General features: G+C 45.5%; 1 protein-coding gene across 1 annotated transcript in view; it reads right to left on the bottom strand.

Moving 5' to 3' along the window:
* LOC106561677 (calcium/calmodulin-dependent protein kinase type 1D) overlaps positions 1-25125 on the bottom strand; it is a 95976-nt gene that overhangs the window by 4152 nt on the left and 66699 nt on the right. Inside the window, exons 4-10 of the mRNA XM_045688486.1 lie at positions 17611-17749; positions 15648-15774; positions 13345-13420; positions 6444-6556; positions 2551-2629; positions 334-421; positions 49-214 (exon numbers count right to left, since the gene is read on the bottom strand). Of these exons, the coding sequence (XP_045544442.1) occupies positions 49-214; positions 334-421; positions 2551-2629; positions 6444-6556; positions 13345-13420; positions 15648-15774; positions 17611-17749 (788 nt within the window). The remainder of the gene's footprint in view (positions 1-48; positions 215-333; positions 422-2550; positions 2630-6443; positions 6557-13344; positions 13421-15647; positions 15775-17610; positions 17750-25125) is intronic.

Below are 25125 nucleotides of genomic sequence, written 5' to 3'. Positions count from 1 at the left end.
GACATGGCCTGCTCCCCACACCATAAAGTAAAGGAGTCATTCACTCACCGTCTTTGCGTGAGAGGGAGGCACAGTCTACAGACATGCTCTTGGCTGGCATAGAGTTCTGTCCTGGTTGGTCCATACTCATACTGCCTCCAAAGCTGTTGCCCAGACTACTGCCCAACTGGAGACGCCTCATGTGACGGATCACTGCTGTGGCGTTAAACGCTTGCTGTGGAAGAGAGAGAGAGAGAGAGAGAGAGAGAGAGAGAGATGGCATATGCAAATAGAGGAGGTTGACAAATACAGTAAACATACACAAAAACCAATCATTGTACGGAGAGAACCTACCCTCCATTTGCTTTTGGCAAAGTTTTTCCTCATCTGCCGACTGACTGATTCATGGATGTTCTTGCAGAGAGCCGTGTCCCCAGCAATCCTGAGATACAAAAGACACACCATAAAGGACAAGTAGATGATTGTTTTCTTTTGACACAGTGGTCAGTACCTGGCCAGGATATCTATCAAGCACCAGCTCTGAGCTACTGGATGTGTCCCATTCTATAATACACACCTGTTACAACACACCTGTTACAACACACCTGTTACAACACACCCATTATGAGTCTATTTAAACTCTATCAAACCACCTGCCCAAGACATAACAGCAAGACGTAACAGGGCCAAGACGTAACAGGGCCAAGACGTAACAGGGCCAAGACGTAACAGGGCCAAGATGCAACAGGGCCAAGATGCAACAGGGCCAAGACGCAACAAGGCCAAGACGCAACAAGACCAAGACACAACTGGGCCTAGACTAACAGCAAGACGTAACCGGGCCAAGACGTAACCGGGCCAAGACGTTACCGGGCCAAGACATTACCGGGCCAAGACGTTACCGGGCCAAGACGTAACCGGGCCAAGACGTAACCGGGCCAAGACGTAACCGGGCCAAGACGTTACCGGGCCAAGACATTACCGGGCCAAGACGTTACCGGGCCAAGACGTAACCGGGCCAAGACGTAACCGGGCCAAGACGTTACCGGGCCAAGACGTTACCGGGCCAAGACGTTACCGGGCCAAGACGTTACCGGGCCAAGGACCCAACAGGGCCAAGGACCCAACAGCAAGACGTAACAGGCCAATTATTAGATGCCTAACAGTCCTACTCCTATTCTCCATTTTCCAACCACCCACATATTGTCTCTGTCATTAAAGCTAGAATCAGGGATTCGTTGTGCAGCTAAATGGCAGCCCCACCACTTGATGAACATTGAATAGATTCCCAAACCCCAGACAGTAGTATTAGGTCTGGCCCGGGCCAGGGAGAGACATGATAATGGGTTATTAGTCTGCCTTCCAAATGGCACCCTATTCCCTATATAGTACACTACTTTGACCAGGGGCCATAGGGCCTTTACACGTAATAGGGTGCCTTTTGGAACATAGCCACTGCCTCTGCATTCTCCAAGCATCCTTCAGGACGCAGCCTGCTAATTGGCACCCATTCATTCAGCAGTTTTGTCTCTCTCTCATTCCCTCTCCCTCTCTCTGTCTGTCTTTCTCTCTCCCCTTCTCAGACCAGTGGAGCAGATATTTTAGGAGGCGGGCAGGAAGGAAGACACGGTGCACTGCCCTCTACAACACCTGCGTCATCCAGACATCCACTATCTGTGTCATATTCATGTCAGCTTACAGCACGGCACGTGGTTCTCTCTGATTGTGTGGTCCCAATCCATTCCCTAGCCCTTCCCATTGTTTCTAACCCTCTGATGTTTGCAGGTGGAAGTGATACAGTGGCCTCATCACTAAACAGACTCTACCTACCCAGACTCTTCAGATCTGTAAGGTGGAAGAGATACAGTGGCCTCATCACTAAACAGACTCTACCTACCCAGACTCTTCAGATCTGTAAGGTGGAAGAGATACAGTGGCCTCATCACTAAACAGACTCTACCTACCCAGACTCTTCAGATCTGTAAGGTGGAAGAGATACAGTGGCCTCATCACTAAACAGACTCTACCTACCCAGACTCTTCAGATCTGTAAGGTGGAAGAGATACAGTGGCCTCATCACTAAATGGACTCTACCTATCCAGACTCTTCAGATCTGTAAACAGTTAGGGGTATGGAGTGAAGGGGTATGGAGTGAATTTGGATCAGCAGCTGTATAATGGTGCATTCACTCACCAGGGGTCGGCTACAGCCTGGTTGATGTGGTGTTGTATGGTATGGTGGGGTGGGGTGTGATGTGGTAGGGTGTGGTGTGATGTGGTGGGGTGGGGTGTGGTGTTGTATGGTGTGGTGGGGTATGGTAATGTGTGGTGGGGTATGGTATGGTGTGGTGGGGTATGGTACAGTATTGTATGGTATGGTATAGTATGGTATGGTGTGGTGGGGTATGGTACAGTATTGTATGGTGTGGTGTGGTATGGTATGGTGTAGTATGGTGTGGTATTGTATGGTGTGGTGTGGTATGGTACGGTATTGTGTGGTGTGGTGGGGTATTGTATGGTACGGTATTGTATGGTGTGGTGTGGTATGGTTTGGTGGTAGATAGTCATTCACCAGGGGTGGGCTAGAGCCTGGTCACAGGTGAATCTCTTCTCTGGATCCTTCTCCATCAGAGAGCTGATGAACTGTTTGGCTGTATGTGGAACAGAGACACAATATCACCATGTTCCATTCCTTCAACATAGCATTACATACAAACAATTGGGTACACTCACACAGACACAAACACACGCACACATACTGTACATTTGGGTCTTTCTATAAATAATTGGCATTGGGATAAAAAAAAATAAAAAATGAAAAAAAAAAAAAAATTTGAAACAAAAATAAAAAAGTTTATGCAGTTCCGAGGAACAAAAGTGAATACATGCAAATCGCCATAACTCCACCTATAGAACAACATAGGACTATACATCCTTTAAATCAGTGTTCATAGGGACATTGGCAAGTCAAATTTTCATTGTAAAAGTGAACCAGTAAAATACTACTTGGGTAAAATTCTAAAAGTATTTGGTTTTACAGTAAATGTACTTAAGTACAGTGGTGGAAAAAGTACTCAATTGCCATACTGTGCCATACGTGGTCTTCCTGTCTGGGTTGGAAGGGCTATATAAATACATTTGATTTGATTTGATACTTAAGTAAAAGTACAATGTAAAAGTAAATACTATACATCAAATTCCTTATATTAAGCAAACGGACAGACAGGAGCACACTCCAATACTCAGACATCATTTACAAACACAGCATTTGTGTTTAGTGAGTCCGCCAGATAAGACGCAGTAAGGATGACAACGCGTTATATTGATAGGTGCGTGAAATGGACTATATTGCTGTCCTGTCTGAACTTTTGAAATGTAAACAGTACTTTTGAATGTCAGGGAAAATGTACACTACCAGTGAAATGTTTTAGAACACCTACTCATTCAAGGGTTTTTCTTTATTTTTACATTGTAGAATAATAGTGAAGTCATCAAAACTATGAAATAACAGTTGGAATCATGTAGTAACCCAAAAAAGTGTAAAACAAATCAAAATGTATTTTATATTTGGACACTCTTGGCCTTCTCTCAACCAGCTTCACCTGGAATGCTTTTCCAACAGTCTTGAAGGAGTTCCCACATATGCTGAGCACTTGTTGGCCGCTTTTCCTTCACACTGCAGTCCGACTCATCCCAAACCATCTCAATTTGGTGGAGATCGGGGGATTGTGGAGGTCAGGTCATCTGACGCAGCACTCCATCACTCTCCTTCTTGGTAAATAGCCCTTACACAGTCTGGAGGTGTGTTGGGCCATTGTCCTATTGAAAAACAAATGATAGTCCCACTAAGCCCAAACCAGATGGGATGGCTTATCGCTGCAGAATGCTGTGGTAGCCATGCTGGTTAAGTGTGCCTTGAATTCTAAATAAATCAGACAGTGTCACCAGCAAATCACCCCCACACCATAACCCCTCCTCCTCCATGCTTTACAGTGGGAAACACACATGCGAAGATCATCTGTTCACCCACACCGCGTCTCACAAAGACAAGGCAGTTGGTACCAAAAATCTCAAATTTCGACTCCAGACCAAAGGACAGATTTCCACCGGTCTAATGTCCATTGCTTGTGTTTCTTGGCCCAAGCAAGTTTCTTCCTATTGGTGTCCTTCAGTAGTCGTTTCTTTGCAGCAATTTGTCCATGAAGGCCTGATTCACGCAGTCTAATCTGAACAGTTGATGTTGAGATGTGTCTGGTACTTTAACTCTGTGAAGCATATATTTGGGCTGTAATTTCTGAGGCTGGTAACTCTACTGAACTTATCCTCTGCAGCAGAGGTAACTCTGGGTCTTCCATTCCTGTGGCGGTCCTCATGAGGGCCAGTTTCATCATTGCGCTTGATGGTTTTTGCGACTGCACTTGAAGAAACGTTCAAAGTTCTCGACATTTTCCATATTGACTGACCTTCATGTCTTAAAGTAATGATGGACTGTCGTTTCTCTTTGCTTACTTGAGCTGTTCTTGCCATAATATGAACTTGGTCTTTTACCAAATAGGGTTATCTTCTGTATACCCCCCCATTGTGTCACAACACAACTGATTGGCTCAAACACATTAAGAAGGAAAGAACTTCCACAAATGAACTTTTAAGAAGGCACACCTGTTCATTGAAATGCATTCCAGGTGACTACCTCATGAAGCTGGTTGAGAGAATGCCAAGAGTGTGCAAAGCTGTCATCAAGGCAAAGGGTGGCTATTTGAAGAATCTCAAATATAAAATATATTTTGATTTGTTTAACACTTTTTGATTACTACATGATTCCATAAGTGCTATTTCATAATTTGATGTCTTCACTATTATTCTACAATGTAGAAAATAGTACAAATAAATAAAACCCCTTGAAGAAGTAAGTGTTGTAAAACGTTTGACTGGTAGTGTATGGGAGTAAAAAGTACATATTTTCTAGTATAGTAAAGTATAGACACAGTGACTTCAGAAAGTATTCAGACCCCTTGACTTTTTCCACATTTTGTTATGTTACAGCCTTATTCTGAAATTGATTAAATCATGTTTTTCCCGCAGCAATCGACATACAATACCCCATAGTGACAAAGTGAAAAAAGTTTAGAAATGTTTGCAAATGTATATTTATCTCTATACACAGCCTGGTCTTATAGACTAGACGTAACATAGTATGTGGGCGGCAGGTAACCTAGTGGTTAGAGCGTTGGGCCTGTAAAAAATCAGTTCTGCCCCTGAACAAGGCAGTTAACCCACTGTTCCTAGGCCGTCATTGTAAATAAGAATTTGTTCTTAACTGACTTGCCTAGTTAAATGAAGGTAAAAAAAATAAAATAGTAAATATTAATCCAGTACACTGATGTTAGTATGATATGTTACATAAGACAGAAGGTTTTAACTTGGCAAGTCAGTTAAGAACAAATTCTTTATTTACAATGATGGACTACCCCGGCCAAACCTGGACGAATTGTGCGCCGCCCTATGGGACTCCCAATTACAGCCGGATGTGATGCATCCTGGATTTGAACCAGGGACTCCTCTTGCTCTGAGATACAGTGCCTTAGACCGCTGCACCACTCGGGGGCCAGAGTACCTTACTTAAGGCAAAAACAAAAGTAGGGTGGTTGTTCGTAGTGGATAGGTGGGACTACAATGCGAACGTCTAGCAACCCAAAGGTTGCGTGTTGGAATCTCATGATGGACAACTTTAGCTAATTAGCAACTACTTACTACTTTTTAGCTACTTTGCAACTACTTAGCATGTTAGCTAACCAATCCCCTAACCCTTAACTCAACTACTAACCCTAACCTTAGCCACCCAGCTAACATTAGCATTAGCCACCTAGCTAACATTAGCGTTAGCCACCTAGCTAACATTAGCGTTAGCCACCAAACCACATAGATAGAACCACCTAGAATTCGTAACATATCATTCAAATTGAAATTCATAACATATCATAAGAAATGGATGATGGACATCCACAAATGAATACATACTATATGAAACGTAACATATCATACTAATTTGAGTGTTCCGGATTTACTTTTACTATGTTACGTCTGTCTCTGAGTCCAGGTTGCTATTTTTTTTTAAACAGTCCAACAGCTAGATCCAGGATTCTTACAGGATTCAAGTTCAATGTCTAATTTAACTGATTAATGCTTAAAATATTATATAACGATAACTTACACTGCCATTAATGCAAGGACAGAAAAGGTATGTTTTATGTCACACGATTTTGGATTTTTTCCCCCCAAGACACCAACCATGATAAAGGGTTAAACAGGTTTTAAATCAACTTGTGAATTGTATTGAATATAGCTATGACCCCCCCACACACACACACACACACACACACACACACACACACACACACACACACACACACACACACACACACACACACACACACACACACACACACACAAACAAACACAACTCACCTGAGTCAGATATATCATCCCAATACGGTGCATCAAACTCATAGTCGGCCTTGAGTATCTGCTCGAAGAGCTTGGAGTCATTTTCATCATAGAACGGAGGGTAGCCACACAACCTAGAGGACAGATCATTAATTACACAACGATATGGACATGCTTTATGTTAGTGCCATCATCTAACTTAAAAGTAGAATTCCAAGTGAAACCCTACTCCTTATTTGGACAGAAAACTTTATCTATTTAATATTGCCTTATCTTGCCTTGTTATGTCTTTGGCACATCTTCTAATCACAACACTTGTTACATGGAGATTATCTAAATAAAACAAGCTATAGTATCACATTAGTGTTGCCATGTTTTCTCATTAACTACTACAACAACTTTCTAATTGGTGAGACTGTGAAACTATTCCACCTGATTACCTTAACAGCCTTCACACCTAACGAGGAGTGGTTAACGAGGCTAGAGGATTCTATTCAAACTAACAAGCGTTTCCACTAAATTGAATTGATTGGGCAGCTTAATTTAGGTGCATTTATCCTGGCAGTTTTGACTAAAAGCTTTCAGAAGAGAATATTACACAGAGAATGTGTACAGTGTGAGGAAATACCCTCTTATTTGACTGGTCTGTGACTCACAACAACAAAAAACATTTCCCGGTCAGAGGAGCTCACAGAGAGTTAACATACACAGTAAACTTTATTGACAAACAGGGGTATTGACATATGGTTTTTACCCAAGCACTCCATGAACATACTAACTAACCTCTGATCTGCACTGAAAGGCAACGCCCATTGGCAATCTGTCCTATTTATAGGACATATGCTCCCGAGTGGCACAGCGGTATAAGGCACTGCATCTAAGTGCAAGAGGCGTCACTGCAGTCCCTGGTTCGAATCAAGGCTGCATCACATCTGGCTGTGATTGGGAGTCCTATAGGGTAATGCACAATTGGCCCAGCATCGTCCGGGTTTGGCCGGGGTAGGCCGCAATTGTAAATAATAATTTGTTCTTAACTGACTTGCCTAGTTAAATAAAGGTTAAATAATATATATATATATTTTTAATTAGGGATGGAAGATTATGCATAGGCCCTGGCTAGCCAGCTAGATGTCCTTAGCCATCAGAGGGTGCATGATCAGCTCATGTACAGAGTGTGGGGCAAGTGGGCACCAGCTGATTGGCTGTGACCAGGAGCTGTGCACTGATTGATATCTCCTCACATGTGGAGAGCCAGGTTCAGCTGAGCCAAACATAAACAACACAAAAAATCATCCTGTAGCGCCCTCCGCGGGGGGAAATCTCAACATACAGCATATAAGATTATCTAATCGTGTTACATGGCCACATTTTAAACAAATGTTATCTTATAGAGGCTAAATGAACCCTTCATAAGCCCTAAATAAAGCCTACTTAAATTCTACATTATAGGGTGTCCATCCACTCTGTCAGAGTGGGTGAAAACGAGCTTTCACTTCCTTGTGTTATAAAATACATTTTATCAAGACAAATATGATTATTGATGTTCTGAATCTTACATTGGGGTGTTTCGCTAACATTTCATTAACAGTATACCCAAAAAGGTTGGATTTCGTAACCTAATACATCCCATAATAAGAATTGAGCTCTGTTGTCCCGGACCTGCTGTTTTCGACTCTCTCTCTCTCCCGCACCTGCTGTCTCTAACTCTGAATGATCGGCTATGAAAAGCCAACTGACATTTACTCCTGAGGTGCTGACCTGTTGCACCCTCTACAACCACTGTGATTATTATTATCTGACCCTGCTGGTCATCTATGAACATTTGAACATCTTGGCCATGTACTGTTATAATCTCCACCCAGCACAGCCAGAATGTTACGGTTGTTGCAAGGAGAGGACCAAGGTGCAGCGTGGTACGTGTTCATCATGTTTATCCGTTCTGAACACTGAATCAAAAACAAAGTGGAACAAAGCGCAACAGCTCTGTCAGGTGAAAAACACAAGACAGAAAACAACTACCCACAAAAACCCTGTGGGAAAAGGCTACCTAAGTATGGCTCCCAATCAGAGACAACGGAACATAGAATGCCCACCCTAGTCACACCCTGGCCTAACCAAAATAGAGAACAAAAACCTCTCTATGGCCAGGGCGTGACACAGACGAGGACTGGCCATCCCTCAGAGCCTGGTTCCTCTCTAGGTTTCTTCCTAGGTTCCTGCCTTTCTAGGGAGTTTTTCCTAGCCACCGTGCTTCTACATCTGCATTGCTTGCTGTTTGGGGTTTTAGGCTGGGTTTCTTTATAGCACTTTGTGACATTGGCTGATGTAAAAAGGGCTTTATAAATACATTTGATTGATTGATTGACAGAGCGATGCAGCTTTCTTGCATCAACTTTGAGGATTTTACATGTTGTGCTGGTCATCTTCAAAGTTGTTTCCGCGGGTTGCAAAAAGCTAACTTTGCATAACACAAATCAAATTTTATTTGTCACATGCGCCAAACACAACAGGTACCGTTACCGTAAAATGCTTACTTATGTAACAGTGTAGGTTTGGTCCCTACTTCAAGTCTCAGAGGGAGTGACGTCACTGATTGAAACGCTATTAGCGCGCACCACCGCTAACTAACTAGCCATTTCACATCGGTTACACTTACAAGCCCTTAACCAACAATTCAGTTCAAGAAATAGAGTTAAGAAAATACTTACTAAATAAACCAAAGTAAAAAATGTAATAAAAAAAGTAACACAATAAAATAACGAGGCGATAAACAGGGGGTAACCGAGCCAATGTGCGGGGGAACAGGCCAGTCGATGCAATTTGTACATGTACAGTGTATTCGGAAAGCTTTCAAACCCCTTAACTTTTTCCACATTTTGTTAAGTTACAGCCTTATACTAAAATGGATGAAATTGTATTTATTTCCTCATCAATCTACACACAATATCCCATAATGACAAAACAAAAACAGGTTTCAAATGTATAAAAAATCAAAAACTGAAATATCACATTTAATTAAGTATTCAGACCCTTTAATCAGTACTTTGTTGAATCACCTTTGGCAGCGATTACAACCTCGAGCCTTCTTGGGTATGACGCTACAAGCTTGACACACCTGTATTTGGGGAGTTTCTCCCATTTTTCTCTGCAGATCCTCTCAAGCTCTGTCAGGTTGGATGGGGAGCATTGCGGCACAGATATTTTCAGGTCTCTCCAGAGATGTTTGACCGGGTTCAAGTCCGGGCTCTGGCTGGGCCACTCAAGGACATTCAGAGCACTCCTGCGTTGTCTTGGCTGTGTCTTGTTGGAAGGTGAACCTTCACCCCAGTCTGAGGTCCTGAGCACTCTGGAGTAGAGGTCGACCGATTATGATTTTTCAACGCTGATACCGATACCGATTATTAGAGGACCAAAAAAGGCCACTACGATTAATCTGACAATTTTTGATTTTTTTTTTGTAATAATGACAATTACAACAATACTGAATGAACACTTATTTTAACTTAATATAATACATCAATGAAATCAATTTAGCCTCAAATAAATAATGAAACATGTTCAATTTGGTTTAAATAATGCAAAAACAAAGTTTTGGAGAAGAAAGTAAAAGTGCAATATGTGCCATGTAAAAAAGCTAACGTTTAAGTTCCTTGCTCAGAACATGAGAACGTATGAAAGCAGGTGGTTCCTTTCAACATGAGTCTTCAATATTCCCAGGTAAGAAGTTTTAGGTTGTAGTTATTATAGGAATTACAGGACTATTTCTCTCTATACCATTTGTATTTCATATACCTTTGACTATTGGATGTTCTTATAGGCACTTTAGTACTGCCAGTGTAACAGTATAGCTTCTGTCCCTCTCCTCGCCCCTACCTGGGCTCGAACCAGGAACACATCGACAACAGCCACCCTCGAAGCATCGTTACCCATCACTCCACAAAAGCCGCAGACCTTGCAGAGCAAGGGGAACAACTATTCCAAGTCTCAGAGCGAGTGACGTCACCGATTGAAACGCTATTAGCGCGCACCCCGCTAACTAGCTAGCCATTTCACATTGGTTACACCAGCCTAATCTCGGGAGTTGATAGGCTTGAAGTCATAAACAGCTCAATGCTTGAAGAATTGCGAAGAGCTGCTGGCAAACGCACGAAAGTGCTGTTTGAATGAATGCTTACTAGCCTGCTGCTGCCTTCCATCGCTCAGTCAGACTGCTCTATCAAATATCAAATCATAGACTTAATTATAACATAATAACACACAGAAATACGAGCCTTTGGCCATTAATATGGTCGAATCCGGAAACTATCATTTCGAAAACAAAACGTTTATTCTTTCAGTGAAATACGTAACGGTTCCGTATTTTATCTAACAGGTGGCATCCCTAAGTCTAAATATTTCTGTTACATTGTACAACCTTCAATGTTATGTCATAATTATGTACAATTCTGGCAAATTAATTATGGTCTTTGTTAGGAATAAATGGTCTTCACACAGTTCGCAACGAGCCAGGCGGCCCAAACTGCTGCATATACCCTGACTGCTTGCACGGAACGCAAGAGAAGTGACACAATTTCCCTAATTATAAGAAATTCGTGTTAGCAGGCAATATTAACTAAATATGCAGGTTTAAAAATATATACTTGTGTATAGATTTTAAAGAAAGGCATTGATGTTTATGGTTAGGTGCAACGACAGTGCTAAATCATCACCCGTTTGGCGAAGTAGGCTGTGATTCGTTGAGAAATTAACAAGCACCGCATTGATTATATGCAACGCAGGACACGCTAGATAAACTAGTAACATCATCAACCATGTGTAGTTAACTAGTGATTAGTGAAGTTTAATGCTAGCTAGCAACTTACCTTGGCTTCTTGCTGCCCTCGCGTAACAGGTAGTCAGCCTGCCACGCAGGCTCCTCGTGGAGTGCAATGTAAGGCAGGTGGTTAAAGCGTTGGACTAACAAGGTAAAAATCTGTCGTTCTGCCCCTGAAAAAGGCAGTTAACCCACTGTTCCTACGCCGTCATTGAAAATAAGAATGTGTTCTTATCTGACTTGCCTAGTTAAATAAAGGTGTAAAAAAACATATATATATTTAAAAGAAATCGGCCAAATCGGTGTCCAAAAATACCAATTTCCGATTGTTATGAAAACTTGAAATTGGCCCTAATTAATCGGCCATTCCGATTAATCGGTCGACGTCTACTCTGGAGTAGGTTTTCATCAAGGATCTCTCTGTACTTTGCTCCGTTCATCTTTCCCTATATGCTGACTCCCAGTCCTTGCCGCTGAAAAACATCCCCACAGCATGATGCTGCCACCCCATACTTCACCGTAAGGATGGTGCCAGATTTCCTCCAGATGTGACGCTTGGCATTCAGGCCAAAGAGTTCAACCTTGGTTTCATCAGACCAGAGAATCTTGTTTATCATGGTCTGAGAGTCCTTTAGGTGCCTTTTGGCAAACTCCAAGCGGGCTGTCATGTTCCTTTTACTGAGGATTGGCTTCCGTCTAGTCACTACCATAAAGGCCTGATTGGTGGAGTGCTGCAGAGATGGTTGTCATTCTGGAAGGTTTTCCCATCTCCACAGAGGAACTCTAGAGCTTCGTCAGAGTGACCATCGGGTTCAAGGTCACCACTCTGACAAGATCCTTCTCCCCTGATTGCTCAGTTTGGCTGGGCGGCCAGCTCTAGGAAGAGTCTTGGTGGTTCCAAACTTCTTTCCTTTAAGAATGAAGGAGGCCACTGTGTTTTTGAGGACCTTCAATGCTGCAGACATTTTTTGGTACCCTTCCCCAGATCTGTGCCTCGACACAATCCTGTGGTTTGGTTTTTGCTCTGACATGCACTGTCAACTGTGGGACCATATAGACAGGTGTGTGCCATTCCAAATCATGCCCAATCTTTTTAATTTATCACAGGTGGACTCCAATCAAGAAACATCTCAAGGATGATCAATGGAAACAAGATGCACCTGAGCTCAATTTCAAGTCTCATAGCAAAGGTCTGAATACTTATGTAAATAAGGTATTTCTGTTATTTATTTATTTTTAATTTGCAAAAGTTTCTACTAATTTGTTTTCACTTTGTCATTATGGGGTATTGTGTGTAGATTGGTGAGGATTGTATTTAAAAAAAATCCATTTTAGAATAAGGCTGTAACGTAACATAATGTGGAACGAGTCAAGGGGTCTGAGTACTTTTCGAAGGAACTGTATAGTCCAAATACTGACTTTTAGCACTTGGTGGTCTATAGAAACTTACGAGAATCAGCTTTAGATGAGGCAGATGAACCTGAGTTTAGTTGAGGCAGATGAACCTGTATCCATATTACTTTCATACCATCTGACATGAGATCCTCTCTCAGCCTAACAGGAATATGACTCTGGACATACTGTACATGGCAACACCTCCTATTTGCATTTCTGTCTTTCCTGTATATTCTATAACCATGTATAGCTCCTACTGCATCATCAAAGGAATTATCTAAGTGTGTTTCAGAGATGGCAAGAATATGAATGTTTTCTGATGTTAATAAGTTGTCAATTTACATGAACCTTGTTTTATGTCCTGCTGATTTAAAAATAAAGATGATCAGTTCAATGGGAAAGTGAGCCTGTCAGGTAGCCAGTAGCCTTAATTCTTACACAGAATCCAGCCTAGTTGAAGCAATGCTGTGCAATATTCCAGATTTGAGTTTTTAACCTTTTTTTCCCCCGCTGACCTCCATTGATTTAGTCCCCCTAATTTTGGCCATCCTAAAGAGGTAAAAACTCCAATAACTTTCAAACAGATTATGAGATACATGCGTTTTAGAGGATTGGAGGATTATCAACACAATTAACATATTATTTGACCCATTGACCCATCAAAATATGCGTTTTTTATTGAACACCCTACACAATCCAGTATAAGATACTTACAGAATGTAAGCGATGACTCCGATAGACCAGCAGTCCACTGCTTTGCTGTAGGGCTTCTGAGCCAGAACCTCTGGGGCTGTGGAGAACATCATAAGGTAGAGATTGATATAGAACATTGTGTGGGTGATGTTTCCTAAGGTTAAATTAGGTCAAACAAGTTTAGGCTAGCCAGAGTTAAAGAGATACGACTAGATGAGGTCAATGTTGGGTTACTACTACTACTGCAGACTTCCTTACGTCATAGCTGTTCGTCTTCCTGTATGTCTAACGACGCAGATTTTGTGTCCATATGTTGTACCCTTCTGCTCTAAGTAGTGTGCATTTGTTCACTTCTATTCATTGATTTAAGAGGGAAGGGCAGTTGTAAGAAATATGGTGGAAACTCTCTCTAGCCCATGGAATGTCTTACACCAATCCAAAGCTTCTAAATGCTTGGGGAGGAGTTCAAAAGGAGTACACTGAGGGGAATTGGAAAACAACCAGACAGGCACATAACTTGCAGGGTGGACAGGGGGGTCATAACCCTCCCTATAATACACCAGGATGAATTTGATGGATAGTAAATTATTTTCCCACCATAGCTACTGACTTTCTGTGGCTTTAGACTAAACAGTACTACTCAATTCCTTATTTTATGACTGGACCCCCCGCTGCCAATTATGGTTTTGGTTTGGCCCGGTCTTCAGAGGTCGTGGTTAGTGAAGGGAAAAAAGTTGTGCAAGGCTTGTAAGGAGAACGGAGCAATAGTCTCTCTCTCTTTCTTTCTCTCTCTCCTTAACAAACCCTTCATTCTGTGAGTTAACTTATAATAAATAAGTAGTCACATTTAACATTTAAAAACATTACAATACATTCATAACAGATTTCACAACTGAGCCAATTGCCATTTTCTTAAGTCCGTCTTTGTGGCATCTGACCACACAACTGAACAGTAGTCCAGGTGCGACAAAACTAGGGCCTGTAGGACCTGCCTTGTTGATAGTGTTGTTAAGAAGGTAGAGCAGTGCTTTATTATGGACAGACTTCTCCCCATCTTAGCTGTTGTATCATTATGTTTTGACCATGACAGTTTACAATCCAGGGTTACTCCAAGCAGTTTAGTCACCTCAACTTCCACATGATTTATTACAAGATGTAGTTGAGGTTTAGGGTTTAGTGAATGATTTGTCCCAAATACAAGGCTCCCGAGTGATGCAGCGGTCTAAGGCACTGCATCTCAGTGCTAGAGGCAACACTACAGACCCTGGTTCGATTCCAGGCTGTATCACAACCGGCCGTAATTGGGAGTCCCATAGGGCGGCGCACAACTGGCCCAGCGTCATCCGGGTTTGGCCGGGATAGGTCGTCATTGTAAATAGGAATTTGTTCTTAACTGACTTGCCTAGGAAAATAAAGGTGAAATATATATATATATATTTTTTAAATGTGCCATTGCACAGAAGTAAGCTGGTTTATGTCTCATTTATTCATTTTGATTTCAATATGGAAGGAAACCAGAGACCTCAAGGTACACCATATTTTTGTGTAACAACAGCAGTTCATTCAATTGGCGAAGGAGAAGGGAGGGGGGAGCATAGGATGTTCTCCCATGATGAAAGGGCTTGATGACTGAAACCGGTTTGGGAAGCACTGATTTAGCTAATGATTAGCTCAAATACAGATGGGTATGCTTCAGCCTATTTATTTATAGCCACTATACTGCATCAGGTAGCCGACAGTTCATGCTTATTCGTTAATAAAACATACCAGCCTGATAATATGAAACAATTTGTTGTTATGCACATTTTTTGGAGGGGAAAAATAATATTTTAATGGTGTAACCATCATTTTATTTTCATACATTTTTGGAGTAGAAAAGTTCAATACGAAAAAACGTAATGCATCGTTCAATTAAATGGTGCTGTTCTGAATGACCAGTTGAAAATCGAGGAGGGGTGCAAAATACAACGCTTTCATTCAATAAGTCACTCATTGCTTCAAGGCAAACGTAGGCTACTTCAAAGTCTGTTCAAGAACGTTCAAGAACATTTTGGGGAAACGTGTCGTTCGGTACACAATGTTGCAAAAGTTCGATCGAACTGAACGCACCCCAGAACTGACATTCTCATAGACGTTCTACAAAATAATTTCCAAGCATGGTTACTATCTGAACTGTTAGAGATAAACTCACAGTTTAAAGTTGTACAGTCATTATTCGGTTGTGGTCCAAAATTCATCAGAAACAACAATTTCACGGAGGGGGGGGGGGCACCCCACAATTTGCAACACAAAGTTACACCCTTGCAACCAGAGAGCCTCCTCACCCACATATCCTGGCGTCCCACAGGCTGTAGCCATCACGTCTCCTGTCCCCTCCATCTTAGACAGACCAAAGTCACTGATCATGATCTTAGCCTCATCATGGGGGTTGTAGTAGAGAAGGTTCTCTGGCTGACAGAGGAAGGACACATCAACAACACATGTATGGGAAAAATATAGAATTAAACGCTTCATGAGTATTCCTGTTTGTAGGAGAGAGAGAGAGAGGGAAAGAGAGAGGGAGAGAGAGATTGTGGGTGCTTGTGTGTCCGTACCTTGATGTCTCTGTGTACAATGCCCATAGCGTGGTGGTAGGTGACTGTGTGTGTGTGTGTGTGTATCTGTATATCCGTACCTTGAGGTCTCTGTGTACGATGCCCATAGCGTGGTGGTAGGTGACTGTGTGTGTGTGTGTGTGTGTATCTGTATATCCGTACCTTGAGGTCTCTGTGTACGATGCCCATGTCGTGGAGGTAGGTGTGTGTGTGTGTGTGTGTGTGTGTGTGTGTGTATCTGTATATCCGTACCTTGAGGTCTCTGTGTACGATGCCCATAGCGTGGTGGTAGGTGTGTGTGTGTGTGTGTGTGTATCTGTATATCCGTACCTTGAGGTCTCTGTGTACGATGCCCATAGCGTGGTGGTAGGTGTGTGTGTATCTGTATATCCGTACCTTGAGGTCTCTGTGTACGATGCCCATGTCGTGGAGGTAGGTGTGTGTGTGTGTGTGTGTGTGTGTGTGTATCTGTATATCCGTACCTTGAGGTCTCTGTGTACGATGCCCATAGCGTGGTGGTAGGTGTGTGTGTGTGTGTGTATCTGTATATCCGTACCTTGAGGTCTCTGTGTACGATGCCCATAGCGTGGTGGTAGGTGTGTGTGTATCTGTATATCCGTACCTTGAGGTCTCTGTGTACGATGCCCATGTCGTGGAGGTAGGTGTGTGTGTGTGTGTGTGTGTGTGTGTGTGTGTGTGTGTGTGATCTGTATATCCGTACCTTGAGGTCTCTGTGTACGATGCCCATAGCGTGGTGGTAGGTGTGTGTGTGTGTGTGTGTGTATCTGTATATCCGTACCTTGAGGTCTCTGTGTACAATGCCCATAGCGTGGTGGTAGGTGTGTGTGTGTGTGTGTATCTGTATATCCGTACCTTGAGGTCTCTGTGTACGATGCCCATAGCGTGGTGGTAGGTGTGTGTGTATCTGTATATCCGTACCTTGAGGTCTCTGTGTACGATGCCCATAGCGTGGTGGTAGGTGTGTGTGTATCTGTATATCCGTACCTTGAGGTCTCTGTGTACAATGCCCATAGCGTGGTGGTAGGTGTGTGTGTGTGTGTGTATCTGTATATCCGTACCTTGAGGTCTCTGTGTACGATGCCCATAGCGTGGTGGTAGGTGTGTGTGTATCTGTATATCCGTACCTTGAGGTCTCTGTGTACAATGCCCATAGCGTGGTGGTAGGTGTGTGTGTGTGTGATCTGTATATCCGTACCTTGAGGTCTCTGTGTACGATGCCCATAGCGTGGTGGTAGGTGTGTGTGTGATCTGTATATCCGTACCTTGAGGTCTCTGTGTACGATGCCCATAGCGTGGTGGTAGGTGTGTGTGTATCTGTATATCCGTACCTTGAGGTCTCTGTGTACGATGCCCATAGCGTGGTGGTAGGTGTGTGTGTATCTGTATATCCGTACCTTGAGGTCTCTGTGTACGATGCCCATAGCGTGGTGGTAGGTGTGTGTGTATCTGTATATCCGTACCTTGAGGTCTCTGTGTACGATGCCCATAGCGTGGTGGTAGGTGTGTGTGTATCTGTATATCCGTACCTTGAGGTCTCTGTGTACGATGCCCATAGCGTGGTGGTAGGTGTGTGTGTATCTGTATATCCGTACCTTGATGTCTCTGTGTACAATGCCCATAGCGTGGTGGTAGGTGACTGTGTGTGTGTGTGTGTGTATCTGTATATCCGTACCTTGAGGTCTCTGTGTACGATGCCCATGTCGTGGAGGTAGTTGACAGCATTCAGCACCTGTTTAATGAGCCTGCTGGCGTCCATCTCTGTGTAGAAGCCCTTCTCTACGATGCGGTCAAACAACTCCCCACCAGACACCCTGAGACAGAGACACAAGAACTGAATCAACCTAAAACAACTGTTACTCTAACCCTAGTCTCAACCTCAACCCTAGTCTCAACCCTAACCCTAGCCTCAACCACAACCTAACTCTAGCCTCAACCACGACCCTAACCCTAGTCTCAACCCTAACCCTAACCCTAGCCTCAACCACAACCCTAACCCTAACCCTAGTCTCAACCCTAACCCTAACCCTAGCCTCAACCCTAACACACAACCCTAACCCTAGTCTCAACCCTAACCCTAACCCTAACCCTAGTCTCAACCCTAACCCTAGTCTCAACTCTAACCCTAGTCTCAACCCTTGCTATACACCAAGTCACTTGGCTCTGTCATATCCTCACATGGTCTCTCCTATCATTGCTATGCAGACGACACACAATTAATCTTCTCCTTTCCCCCTTCTGATAACCAGGCGGCGAATCGCATCTCTGCATGTCTGTCAGACATATCAGTGTGGATGACGGATCACCACCTCAAGCTGAACCTCGGCAAGACGGAGCTGCTCTTCCTCCCGGGGAAGGACTGCCCGTTCCATGATCTCGCCATCACGGTTGACAACTCCCTTGTGTCCTCCTCCCAGAGTGCTAAGAACCTTGGCGTGATCCTGGACAACACCCTGTCGTTCTCCACTAACATCAAGGCGGTGACCCGATCCTGTAGGTTCATGCTCTACAACATTCGCAGAGTACGACCCTGCCTCACACAGGAAGCGGCGCAGGTCCTAATCCAGGCACTTGTCATCTCCCGTCTGGATTACTGCAACTCGCTGTTGGCTGGGCTCCCTGCCTGTGCCATTAAACCCCTACAACTCATCCAGAACGCCGCAGCCCGTCTGGTGTTCAACCTTCCCAAGTTCTCTCACGTCACCCCGCTCCTCCGCTCTCTCCACTGGCTTCCAGTTGAAGCTCGCATCCGCTACAAGACCATGGTGATTGCCTACGGAGCTGTGAAGGGAACGGCACCTGCATACCTTCAGGCTCCGATCAGGCCCTACACCCAAACAAGGGCACTGCGTTCATCCACCTCTGGCCTGCTGGCCCCCCTACCTCTGAGGAAGCACAGTTCCCGCTCAGCCCAGTCAAAACTGTTCGCTGCTCTGGCACCCCAATGGTGGAACAAGCTCCCTCACGACGCCAGGACAGCGGAGTCAATCACCATCTTCCGGAGACACCTGAAACCCCACCTCTTTAAGGAATACCTAGGATAGGATAAAGTAATCCTTCTAACCCCCCCCTTAAAAGATTTAGATGCACTATTGTAAAGTGGTTGTTCCACTGGATATCATAAGGTGAATGCACCAATTTGTAAGTCGCTCTGGATAAGAGCGTCTGCTAAATGACTTAAATGTAATGTAATGTAATGTAACCCTAACCCTAGTCTCAACCCTAACCCTAGTCTCAACCCTAACCCTAGCCTCAACCCTAACCCTAACCCTAGTCTCAACCCTAACCCTAGTCTCAACCCTAACCCTAGTCTCAAACCTAACCCTAGCCTCAACCCTAACCCTAACCCTAGTCTCAAACCTAACCCTAGTCTCAACCCTAACCCTAGTCTCAACCATAACCCTAGTCTCAACTCTAACCCTAGTCTCAACCCTAACCCTAGTCTCAACCCTGGTCTCAACCTTAACCTAACCCTAGTCTCAACCCTAACCCTAGTCTCAACCCTAACCTAACCCTAGTCTCCTTCTAACCCTAGTCTCAACCCTAACCCTAGTCTCAGCCCTAACCTAACCCTAGTCTCAACCCACCTAGCCTCAACCTCAACCTAGTCTCAACCCTAACCCTAACCCTAGCCTTAATCCTAACCTTAGCCTCAACTCTAACCCTAGTCTCAACCCTAACCCTAACCCTAGCCTTAATCCTAACCCTAACCCTAACCTCAACCTCAACGCTAACCCTAGCCACAACCCTAACCCTAACCTCAACCTCAACGCTAACCCTAGCCACAACCCTAACCCTAGTCTCAACCCTAACCCTAACCCTAGTCTCAACCCTAACCCTAGTCTCAACCCTAACCCTAGTCTCAACCCTAACCTCAACCACAACCCTAACCCTAGTCTCAACCCTAACCCTAACCCTAGTCTCAACCCTAACCCTAGCCTCAACCCTAACCCTAGCCTCAACCCTAACCCTAGTCTCAACCCTAACCTTAACCCTAGCCTCAACCACAACTCTAACCCTAGTCTCAACCCTAACCCTAACCCTAGCCTCAACCACAACCCTAACCCTAGTCTCAACCCTAACCCTAGCCTCAAACACAACCCTAACCCTAGTCTCAACCCTAGTCTCAACCACAGCCCTAACACACAACCCTAACCCTAACCCTAGTCTCAACCCTAACCCTAGTCTCAACCACAACCCTAGCCTCAACCACAACCCTAGCCTCAACCACAACCCTAGCCTCAACCACAGCCCTAGCCTCAAACTCAACCCTAACCTTAGTCTCAACCTCAACCCTAGTCTCAACCACAACCCTAGCCTCAAACTCAACTCTAGCCTCAACCACAACCCTAGTCTCAACCACAACCCTAACCTCAACCCTAACCCTAACCCTAGTCTCAACCCTAACCCTAGCCTCAACCCTAACCCTAACCCTAGTCTCAACCACAACCCTAGCCTCAACCACAACCCTAACCTCAACCACAGCCCTAACCTCAACCCTAACCCTAACCCTAGTCTCAACCCTAACCCTAGCCTCAACCCTAACCCTAACCCTAGTCTCAACCACAACCCTAGCCTCAACCACAACCCTAGCCTCAACCGCAACCCTAACCTCAACCCTAACCCTAGTCTCAACCCTAACCCTAGCCTCAACCCTAACCCTAACCCTAGTCTCAACCACAACCCTAGCCTCAACCACAACCCTAACCTCAACCACAGCCCTAACACACAACCCTAACCCTAACCTCAACCACAACCCTAGCCTCAACCACAACCCCTAGCCTCAACCACAACCCTTGCCCTAACCCTAGCCTCAACCACAACCCTAGCCTCAACCACAACCCTAGCCTCAACCACAGCCCTAGCCTCAACCACAGCCCTAACACACAACCCTAACCCTAGCCTCAACCACAACCCTAGCCTCAACCTCAACCCTAACCTTAGTCTCAACCTCAACCCTAGCCTCAAACTCAACTCTAGCCTCAACCACAACCCTAGCCTCAACCACAACCCTAGCCTCAACCACAACCCTTGCCCTAGCCTCAACCTCCACCCTAACCCTAGTCTCAACCGCAACCCTAGCCTCAACCTCAACCCTAACCCTAACCTCAACCACAACCCTAGCCTCAACCACAACCCTAGCCTCAACCACAACCCTTGCCCTAACCCTAGCCTCAACCACAACCCTAGTCTCAACCACAACCCTAGCCTCAACCACAGCCCTAGCCTCAACCACAGCCCTAACACACAACCCTAACCCTAGCCTCAACCACAACCCTAACCTCAACCCTAACCTTAGTCTCAACCTCAACCCTAGCCTCAAACTCAACTCTACCCTCAACCACAACCCTAGCCTCAACCACAACCCTAGCCTCAACCACAACCCTTGCCCTAGCCTCAACCTCCACCCTAACCCTAGTCTCAACCGCAACCCTAGCCTCAAACTCAACTCTAGCCTCAAACTCAACCCTAGCCTCAAACTCAACCCTAGCCTTAATACTAACCTTAGCCTCAAACCTAACCCTAGTCTCAACCCTAACCATAACCCTAGCCTCAACCCTAACCCTAGTCTCAACCCTAACCCTAACCCTAACCTCAAACTCAACGCTAACCCTAGCCACAACCCTAACCCTAGTCTCAACCCTAACCCTAACCCTAGCCTCAACCCTAACCTCAACCCTAATCCTAGCCTCAACCTCAACTCTAATCCTAGCCTCAACTCAACCCTAACTCTAGACTCAACCTCAACCTCAACCTAACTCTAGCCTCAACCCTAACCCTAACCCTAACCCTAGTCTCAACCATAACCCTAGTCTCAACTCTAACCCTAGTCTCAACCCTAACCCTAACCCTAGTCTCAACCCTAACCCTAGTCTCAACCTTAACCCTAACCCTAGTCTCAACCCTAACCCTAGTCTCAACCCTAACCCTAACCCTAGTCTCCTTCCTAACCCTAGTCTCAACCCTAACCCTAGTCTCAACCCTAACCCTAACCCTAGTCTCAACCACAACCCTAGCCTCAACCTCAACCCTAGTCTCAACCCTAACCCTAGCCTTAATCCTAACCTTAGCCTCAACTCTAACCCTAGTCTCAACCCTAACCCTAGTCTCAACCACAACCCTAGTCTCAACCCTAACCCTAGCCACAACCCTAACCCTAGTCTCAACCCTAACCCTAGTCTCAACCCTAACCCTAACCCTAGCCTCAACCCTAACCCTAACCTCAACCTCAACGCTAACCCTAGCCACAACCCTAACCCTAGTCTCAACCCTAACCCTAACCCTAGTCTCAACCCTAACCCTAGTCTCAACCCTAACCCTAACCCTAGTCTCAACCCTAACCCTAGTCTCAACCCTAACCCTAACCTCAACCACAACCCTAACCCTAGTCTCAACCCTAACCCTAACCCTAGTCTCAACCCTAACCCTAGCCTCAACCCTAACCCTAGCCTCAACCCTAACCCTAACCCTAGTCTCAACCCTAACCTTAACCCTAGCCTCAACCACAACTCTAACCCTAGTCTCAACCCTAACCCTAACCCTAGCCTCAACCACAACCCTAACCCTAGTCTCAACCCTAACCCTAGCCTCAACCACAACCCTAACCCTAGTCTCAACCCTAGCCTCAACCACAGCCCTAACACACAACCCTAACCTCAACCCTAACCCTAGCCTCAACCACAACCCTAACCTCAACCCTAAACCTAGCCTCAAACTCAACCCTAACCTTAGTCTCAACCTCAACCCTAGTCTCAACCACAACCCTAGCCTCAAACTCAACTCTAGCCTCAACCACAACCCTAGCCTCAACCACAACCCTAATCTCAACCCTAACCCTAACCCTAGTCTCAACCCTAACCCTAGCCTCAACCCTAACCCTAACCCTAGCCTCAACCACAACCCTAGCCTCAACCACAACCCTAACCTCAACCACAGCCCTAACCTCAACCCTAACCCTAACCCTAGTCTCAACCCTAACCCTAGCCTCAACCCTAACCCTAACCCTAGCCTCAACCACAACCCTAGCCTCAACCGCAACCCTAACCTCAACCCTAACCCTAGTCTCAACCCTAACCCTAGCCTCAACCCTAACCCTAACCCTAGTCTCAACCACAACCCTAGCCTCAACCACAACCCTAAGCTCAACCACAGCCCTAACACACAACCCTAACCCTAACCTCAACCACAACCCTAGCCTCAACCACAACCCTAGCCTCAACCACAACCCTTGCCCTAACCCTAGCCTCAACCACAACCCTAGTCTCAACCACAACCCTAGCCTCAACCACAGCCCTAGCCTCAACCACAGCCCTAACACACAACCCTAACCCTAGCCTCAACCACAACCCTAGCCTCAACCTCAACCCTAACCTTAGTCTCAACCTCAACCCTAGCCTCAAACTCAACTCTAGCCTCAACCACAACCCTAGCCTCAACCACAACCCTAGCCTCAACCACAACCCTTGCCCTAGCCTCAACCTCCACCCTAACCCTAGTCTCAACCGCAACCCTAGCCTCAACCTCAACCCTAACCCTAACCTCAACCACAACCCTAGCCTCAACCACAACCCTAGCCTCAACCACAACCCTTGCCCTAACCCTAGCCTCAACCACAACCCTAGGCTCAACCCTAACCTTAGTCTCAACCTCAACCCTAGCCTCAAACTCAACTCTAGCCTCAACCACAACCCTAGCCTCAACCACAACCCTTGCCCTAGCCTCAACCTCCACCCTAACCCTAGTCTCAACCGCAACCCTAGCCTCAAACTCAACTCTAGCCTCAAACTCAACCCTAGCCTCAAACTCAACCCTAGCCTCAACTCTAACCCTAGCCTCAACCCTAACCCTAGCCTTAATACTAACCTTAGCCTCAAACCTAACCCTAGTCCAACCCTAACCATAACCCTAGCCTCAACCCTAACCCTAGTCTCAACCCTAACCCTAACCCTAACCTCAACCTCAACGCTAACCCTAGCCACAACCCTAACCCTAGTCTCAACCCTAACCCTAGTCTCAACCCTAACCCTAACCCTAGCCTCAACCCTAACCCTATCCTCAACCCTAATCCTAGCCTCAACCTCAACTCTAATCCTAGCCTCAACTCAACCCTAACTCTAGACTCAACCTCAACCCTAACCCTAGTCTCAACCTCAACCTAACTCTAGCCTCAACCACAACCCTAACCCTAGCCTCAACCTCAACTCTAACCCTAGCCTCAACCACAACCCTAACCCTCAACCTCAAACCTAACCCTTACCTCAACCCTAACCCTAGCCTCAACCTCAACCTAACTCTAGCCTCAACCCTAACCTCAATCTCAACCTAACTCTAGCCTCAACCACGACCCTAACCCTAGCCTCAACCCTAACCCTAGCCTCAACCTCAACCCTAGCCTCAACCCTAACCCTAGTCTCAACCCTAACCCTAGCCTCAACCCTAACCCTAACCCTAGTCTCAACCACAACCCTAGCCTCAACCACAACCCTAACCTCAACCACAGCCCTAACCTCAACCCTAACCCTAACCCTAGTCTCAACCCTAACCCTAGCCTCAACCCTAACCCTAACCCTAGTCTCAACCACAACCCTAGCCTCAACCACAACCCTAGCCTCAACCGCAACCCTAACCTCAACCCTAACCCTAGTCTCAACCCTAACCCTAGCCTCAACCCTAACCCTAACCCTAGTCTCAACCACAACCCTAGCCTCAACCACAACCCTAACCTCAACCACAGCCCTAACACACAACCCTAACCCTAACCTCAACCACAACCCTAGCCTCAACCACAACCCTAGCCTCAACCACAACCCTTGCCCTAACCCTAGCCTCAACCACAACCCTAGCCTCAACCACAACCCTAGCCTCAACCACAGCCCTAGCCTCAACCACAGCCCTAACACACAACCCTAACCCTAGCCTCAACCACAACCCTAGCCTCAACCTCAACCCTAACCTTAGTCTCAACCTCAACCCTAGCCTCAAACTCAACTCTAGCCTCAACCACAACCCTAGCCTCAACCACAACCCTAGCCTCAACCACAACCCTTGCCCTAGCCTCAACCTCCACCCTAACCCTAGTCTCAACCGCAACCCTAGCCTCAACCTCAACCCTAACCCTAACCTCAACCACAACCCTAGCCTCAACCACAACCCTTGCCCTAACCCTAGCCTCAACCACAACCCTAGTCTC

Source organism: Salmo salar, chromosome ssa10, assembly GCF_905237065.1.
Source record: "Salmo salar chromosome ssa10, Ssal_v3.1, whole genome shotgun sequence".
Classification (NCBI taxonomy): Eukaryota; Metazoa; Chordata; class Actinopteri; order Salmoniformes; family Salmonidae; genus Salmo; species Salmo salar.
Note: the sequence above shows the minus strand (reverse complement) of the source record. Positions and strands in the feature narration are given on the sequence as shown.